Source organism: Penaeus monodon, chromosome 42 (genome assembly GCF_015228065.2).
Source record: "Penaeus monodon isolate SGIC_2016 chromosome 42, NSTDA_Pmon_1, whole genome shotgun sequence".
Taxonomy (NCBI): domain Eukaryota; kingdom Metazoa; phylum Arthropoda; class Malacostraca; order Decapoda; family Penaeidae; genus Penaeus; species Penaeus monodon.
In genome coordinates, this window is record NC_051427.1 from 23519431 (window position 1) to 23526930 (window position 7500).

The window sequence follows — 7500 nt, forward strand, 5'->3', positions numbered from 1 at the left end:
CACTCATTCTCTCTCTCTTTCTCTCTCTCTTTCTCTCTCATTTTCTCTCTCCCTTCTCTCATTCTCTCTCTCCCCCCCTCTCTCTCTCTTTCTCTTCTCTCTCTCTGTTCTCTTTCTCTTTTTCTCTCTCTTCGTCACTCTTTCGCACAAATCGTTCTCTCTCTTTCGTTTCTCTCTCTCGTTCTTTTCTTTCTCTCTCTCTTTCTGGTCTCTCTCACTTTCTCTTCTCTTTCTCTCTCTTCTCTCTCTCGTCTGTCTCTCTCTCTCTCTCGTTCTCTCTCTCCTCTGTTCTTTCTCTCTCTCTCTTCTCTCGTCTCTCTCTTCTCTCTTTCTCTCTCTCCCTCTCTCTCTCTCTGTCTCTCTCTCTCTCTCTCTCTTCTCTCTTCTCTCTCCTCTCTCTCTCTCTCTCTCTCTCTCCTCTCTCTCTCTCTCTCTCTCTCCCGTCTCCCTACTCCCATCTCCCTCTCCCTCTCCTCCCCTCCCCCTCACCCCCCCTCCCTCCCTTCCTCTCTCCCTCCTCCCCTCCCTCCCTCCTCCACCCTCTATCTCTCTCTCTCTCTCTTCTCTCTCTCTCCTCTCTCTCTCTCTCTCCCTCGCTCTCTTTCTCTTTCTCTTTCTCTTTCTCTTTCTCACTCTCCCACTCTGTCTTACTGCCTTATCTCGCTCACTCACACCCCCCCTCTCCTCCTCTCTCTTACACCCTCTTTCATCCTCTCCTCTCACCTTCTTAATCTCATTTTCTCCCTCAGTCATCATCCAGCTCTCTACTCTTCTCCCCCCCCTCCCCTCGCTCCCTCCCCGCATTCATCGATTTTTCATGACCGCACAATAATTCACTTTGCATCCTACCTGGCGCCGGCCGTTGACTCGCACGTCGGGAGTTGCCATAGTAACCGGGGAGGCTGGAGCAAGGGAAGGCAAGGAGATGCTGTGTCTATTGATTGCGAAACTTGATTGGATGTGGCGGTCTGTGTGATAGTTGGGAGTGCAGGGGTGGACGTGTGCATGCAGGCAGGCGAACGAACACGAATAAATGCACATACACGCACACGCAGGTAAACAGGCAAGCAGGCAGACACGCACACGCACATGCACAAGCCGACACTCACACACTCACACTCTCACACTCACTCACTCACTCACTCACTCACTCACTCACTCACTCACTCACTCACTCACTCAGACACACACACACACACACACGCACGCACGCACGCACGCACGCACGCACACACAAGGAAGGAGAGAAAGGATTAGGGGATTAAGTGCAAGAAGGATGGAGGAGGAGGAGGAGAAGGAGAAGAGGGAATAGGAGAAGAACAAGGATGAGGAGGAGAAGAAGAAAGGGAAAGAGAGAGAGAGAGAGAGAGAGAGAGAGGAGAGAGAGAGAGAAGAGAGATATAGAGAGAGAGAGAGAGAGCGAGAGAGAGAGAGAGCGAGAGAGAAAGAAAGAAGAAAGAAAGAGAGAGAGAGGAGAGGCTGAGGAGAAAATGCTCTGGGTCTCTGTCCGTCTGTTCGTTTTCTGTTTCTTTCTATGACACTTTTCTCTTTCTCTGTCTGTCTGTCTCTCTCTCTCTCTCTCTCTCTCTCTCTCTCTCTCTCTCTCTCTCTCTCTCTCTTCTTCTCTCTCCTCGTCTCTCTCTCTCACTCTCTCGCTCTCTCTCTTTCTCTCTCCGAAGTAAACACGTCCCTTTCTCGTCTCTCTCTCTCTCTCATCCACCTCCTCCTCCTCCTCCCACTCCCACTCCCCCTCCTCCTCCCCCTCCCCCTCCCCCCCCTCCACCTCCCCCTCCTCCTCCTCCTCCTCCTCCTCCTCCTCCTCCTCCTCCTCCTCCTCCTCCTCCTCCTCCCTTTTCTCCTCCCCCTCATCCTCATCCTCCCCCTCCTCCTCCTCCTACCGCCCCTCCCCCTCCTCCTCCTCCTCCTCCCCCTCCTCCTCCTCCCCCTCCTCCTCCCCCTCCCCTCCTCCTCCTCCTCCTCCTCCCCCCTCCTCCCCCCCTCCTCCTCCTCCTCCCTCCTCCTCCTCCTCCTCCTCCTCCTCTCCTCCTCCTCCTCCTCCTCCTCCTTCCCCCCCCCCCGTGACCTTGACCTTGTTCCTCCTTCCCTGGCGCCGGGAAATCGATCGCAGGAGCCGCCATTTCCACTCCTGAGAGATCCCTTCTGCCTCTCTTTATCTCTCTCTCTATCTCTCTCTATCTCTATTCTTTTCTCTCTTCTTTCTCTTTTCTCTCTATCCCTCTCTTCTCTATCTTTTCTCTCTTCTCTCTCTATCTCTCTTCTCTTTGCCTGCATCACGTTCACTCTCTCTCTTCTTCTGTGCCTCTCTCCTCTCTCTTTTCTCCTCGCATTCTCGACCCTTCTCTCTCGTTCCCCTCTTCACTCTCTTTTCTTTTCTCTTCTATTTCCTTCTCTTCATTCCTTTTTTTCTCTTCTCTCTTCGCTTGCTTCTCGTCTCTCGTTTCCCCTCGTCTCCTTTCTCTCCTCTGCCCGCCTCACCGCTTCCCCTCTCCTCTCTATCTCCTCTCCCCTCTGCCCCCTTCCCCCCCCCTCAGTCTTTCCCCTACCACCTCTCCCCTCGTCTCTCCTCTCCCTCTTCTCCCTCCCCCCCTCAGTCTTTTCTCTACCTTCTCTCCCCTCTTCTCTCCTCTCCCCTCTGCCCTCCCCCCTCCCCCTGCCTCTCCGCTCTCCCTTCTAGCTCTCGACTTTTATTGTCCTCGTTCATTTTCCCCGTTTTTTTTTTTTTCTAATTTTCTTATTTTTTCTCTCTTTTTCTTTTTTTCTCTCTCACCTGCTTTCTCTCACTGTCTCTTGCGTTCACTCTTATCTGTCTCGTTTTCTTTTTATGTCTCTTGCTTTCTCTTTCTCTGTCTCTCTTGGTCTCGGTCTCTCTCCTCTCTCTCTCTCTCTCTCTCTCTCTCTCTCTCTCTCTCTCTCTCTCTCTCTCTCTCTCTCTCTCTCTCTCTCTATCTATCTATCTATCTATCTATCTTTTGCTCTCTCTCTCATTTTATTATAATAATAATATTAATTATTATTATTATCATTATTATTTTGTTAATATTATTATTATTATTATTATTATTATTATTATTATTATTATTACTATTATTATTATATGATGATAATCGCCATCATTATTCACAAACATCTAACGACGCCCCTTTTCTCCCCCCCTCCCCCCTCCCCCAGGCCTCCCCCAGCGCCCACGTCGACTGCTGGTGATCATCAACCCCGTGGGCGGACGGAAGCGCGCCCACCACATCTACGCCCGCAAGGTGGCGCCTCTCTTTCAGCGGGCGGCCATCCAGGCTCAGGTTGTGCAGGTGGGTGGGCGTGGGCGTGAGTGTGGTAGGGGTTGGTTCTGCGGTGATGAGGCGCAGACGCACATAGGCCTATGCACGGGAATAAGTATGTAGATGCACACGTACAGACACATGGGAATGCGTACGTAGATGTACGTGCACACACACACACACACACACACACACACACACACACACACACACACACACACATATATATATATATATATATATATATATATATATATATATATATATATATATATATATATATATATTTATCGGGGGTGTGAATTTTAAGAAATAGTGTTTTAACCGTCGGTGATTTTTAAAAGCATTACTATTGTTTATTTATTTTTTTCTTAACAAACACACACACACACAAGTATATTTTTTTTTATCAATTATTTATATATTTATTTTTATCTCACAGAATTTCTCTTCTCTTACTTTTTATTTCTTTTTTTAATTATTTATTAATTATTTACTTACATATTCCTATATTTATTTATTTATTTCACGTATTTCCTCCTTCGTCCCCCTTGCAGACGGAACATTTATTTATTTATCTGTTTATTTGTTTATCATCTATCCCTTTTTATTTATTTATCGTCTATTCCTTTTTTATTTATTTATCATCTCTTCCTTTTTCATTTATTTTATTTATTTACTCCATTTCCTCTCCCTTGCAGACGGAACATTCATTTCTTTCTCTATTTATTGATTTATCATCTGTTCCTCTTCACTTCCACCTTTATTCACTTACCTCCTCTCCCTTTCTGTATCTATTCATTTATCATCCGTTGCTCTTCACCTCCTCCTTTATTCACTTACCTCCTCTCCCTTTCTCTATCTATTCATTTATCTTCCGTTCCTCTTCACCTCCACCTTTATTCACTTACCTCCTCTCTCTTTCTCTATCTATTCATTTATCATCCGTTGCTCTTCACCTCCTCCTTTATTCACTTACCTCCTCTCTCTCTCCTGCAGACGGAACATTCATTCCTTTCTCTATCTATTCATTTATCATCCGTTCCTCTTCACCTCCACCTTTATTCACTTACCTCCTCTCCCTCCCCCGCAGACGGAGCGCCAGGGCCACGGGCGAGAGCTGGTGGAGAAGCACGCCCTCGCGCGTGGGCGTGTGGACGGCGTGGTGGTGGTGGGCGGCGACGGGCTGGTCAACGAGGTGGTCACGGGGCTGCTCCTGCGGGCGGCGAGCGACGTGGGCGTGGACCCCCATGACCCCGAGGCCGCCCTGCCGCCCACGGGCACCAGGGTCGGCATCATACCAGGTGGGGCGGAGTTTTTTTTTTTTTTTTCTTTCTCTTTCTTTCTTTCTTTTTTTTGTCCTTCTTAAGCTCTTTCTCGCTTTTCTTTGCTTTCTTTCTCTTTCTTTTTCTTTCTTTTCCTTTCTTTCTCAAGCTCTTTCTCTCTTTCATTCTTTCTTTCTTTCTTTTCTTTGCTTTCTTTCTCTTTCTTTTCCTTTCTTTTTCTTTCTTCTCCATTCTTTTTCTTTCTTTCTATATCTTTGTTTTTTTCTTTCTTTCTTTCTTTCATTGAAGGGGATTTGGTTTAGTGAATCTATTTTGAATTTCAGAAGGTTTGGAATTAACGTTTTTTTAACGTTTTTTTTTAACGGTTCTTAACGTTTTTTTTTTTTTTCTTCTTTTTTTTCTTTTCTTTTCCTTTTTTTCTTTTTTTTCGTTGTTTCAGATTTTCGTATTTGGGTTTGCGTCGTGATTTGATTTTAGTTTAGTCATCGTTTAAATTGTCAAATATGTATAAATAAATGCATATATATTATGTGTATGTTTATTATTGTTGCTTTTATTTTGGAAGATGATGATGGAAAGTGGAAGAGGAATAGGGGAAGGGAAAAAAAGAATAAAAAGAAAGGGAGAAGGAGGAGAAGGAAAAAGGAGGAGGAGGAGGAGGAAGAGGAAGAGGAAGGGGAAGGGGAAAAGGAGAAGGAGAAGAAGAAGACGAAGGAGGAGGAGGAAAAGGGAGCAGAAGAAGAAGAAGCAGAAGAAGAAGAAGAAGAAGAGGAAGAAGAAATAAAGGAGAAGGAGAAGGAAGAGAAAGAAGCTATGATAATAGTAAGAAAATGTAATAATGATTATAAGAAAATAAAAACAATAAAGCGGAAAAACTAAAAAAGAAAAAAATGAACAATAAAAATATATGAATAGACAAAGAACGAAGAAACAAACGAACAAGAGAATAAGAGGATAAAATCAAGAAGGAAAGAATAAAGAAAAAAAGAAAGAAAAAGGGAAAAACAAGACAAAGGAAACGAAAGCAGCCACAGCCTCGCCTTCCCGCCGAAATCCGTGCATTATTGACGAGTTCGAAGTCGTGGCCAAAGGCGTTGCAAATGGTTGCAAATCGATGGTATCCACGTAAACGGATTAAAAGATATATATATTATGCATTTTTTTCTTTCTTTTTTCTTTTTTTCTTTTTTTTAATCCTTCTTTTTTCTTTTTTTTCTTTTTTCCTTTTTTCTTTCTTATTATTAATTTATAGGTGGATAGAACTCTCTCTCTCTCTCTTATTATTATCATTATGTTTCCTTCTTTACTTACTCTTTTTGTTTTATCGCCATTATCTCTTTATCTCTTTATCTCTCATCTCTTTCATCTCCCTTTTTTTAGATTATTGTTGTTGTTGTTGTTGTTGTTGTTATCATCATTATCATTATCATCATCATTACAATTATCATTATCATTATTATTATTATTATTATTATTATTTTTATTATTATTATTATTATTATTATTATTATTTACATTTCCTTCTTTCCCGCAGGTGGCAGCACGGACGCCACCTGCCACGGCACGCACGGAACGAGTGACGTCACCACGGCGGCGCTGCATATCATTATGGGTGAGCGATGGGGAGAGGGAGGGAAGGGGGATGGGTGGGGGGAGGGAGGGAAGGGGGAGGGGGGAGGGATGGGTGGGAAGGGGGTAGGATGGGTGGGAGGGGGGAGGGGGGAAGGGAAGGGGGTGGGAAGGGTGGGAGGGAGGGAGGGAAGGCATAGGTAAGAGAGAGAGAGAGAGAAGGAAGGAAGGAGGGAGGAAGGAAGGAAGGAAGGAAGGAAGGAAGAAAGAAGGGAGGGAGGAAAGGGATTGAAGCAGGAAGAAGGGAGAGAAGGAGGAAGAGAAAGGAAGGGATGCGAGAAGGGGAGGAAGAGGAATAGGAGGGGGAGAGAGGAAACAGGAGGATGAAGGATAATGGAAGAGGGGGGAAGGGGGCAAGGGAATAAAAGAAGGGAGGAAAGAATGAGCAAAGGGAGGAATGAGAGAAGGGAGGAAAGAGAGAGAATGAGAGAAGGGAGGAAAGAGAATGAGAGAAGGGAGAGAGAGAGTGAATGAGAGACGGGAGGAAAAGAGAGAGGGAAGGGAGGAGAGAGAGAATGAGAGAAGGGAAGAGAGAGTGAATGAGAGAAGGGAAGAGAGAGTGAATGAGAGAAGGGAAGAGAGAGTGAATGAGAGACGGGAGGAAAGAGAGAATGAGAGAAGGGAGGAGAGAGAGAATGAGAGAAGGGAGGAGAGAGAGAATGAGAGACGGGAGGAATGAGATCGAGAGCATGGAGGCCATTCCATCGCAAGTGAAATATTTCCCGCCGCACAATGGCGCTGCTGACGGCCTGCCCCTTCGGCGTTGCAGGCGACAGCCGGAGCGTGGACGTGGCGGCGGTGCACGGCCAGGGGCAGCTGCTGGGCGTCGCCACCACCATGGTCTCCTACGGGTACTTCGGCGACCTCCTGCAGTCGTCGGAGCGGTGGCGGAAGCTGGGGCCGTCGCGCTACATCGTGTCGGGCCTTCTGCAGGTCATCCGGAACAGGTCGTACGAGGGGCAGGTGCGAGTGCGGTACCCGGCCACGCCCCTCGCGCAGCCCGACGACCCGAGGCCCTGCAGCCAGCACTGTGGCGTCTGCTCGAAGGCGTCGCGCGCCGCGCCCCTGCCCGGCGAGTGGCACCAGGTGCGCCGTCGCTCTTGTTCTTGGCTTTTGGCCGAAAAAAGAGATTCGCTGCCTTTAAGGATCAGAGCCCGTTTCTGCTTTGTCTAAGGATTAACCACAAGTTCACTGTTATATATAACAAAAAGTGTTCATTATATATAAAAAAAGTTAAAAAACATCTCCCTCCACACTTCAAAAATATGAACATGTTCAGAAGCCTCCCCCCC

General features: G+C 46.4%; 1 protein-coding gene across 1 annotated transcript in view; it reads left to right on the forward strand.

Annotated features, from left to right (window-relative positions):
- LOC119599321 (ceramide kinase-like) overlaps positions 1-7500 on the forward strand; it is an 81220-nt gene that overhangs the window by 71471 nt on the left and 2249 nt on the right. Inside the window, exons 3-6 of the mRNA XM_037949068.1 lie at positions 3190-3323; positions 4387-4597; positions 6114-6191; positions 6978-7294. Coding sequence (XP_037804996.1) covers positions 3190-3323; positions 4387-4597; positions 6114-6191; positions 6978-7294 — 740 coding nt within the window. The remainder of the gene's footprint in view (positions 1-3189; positions 3324-4386; positions 4598-6113; positions 6192-6977; positions 7295-7500) is intronic.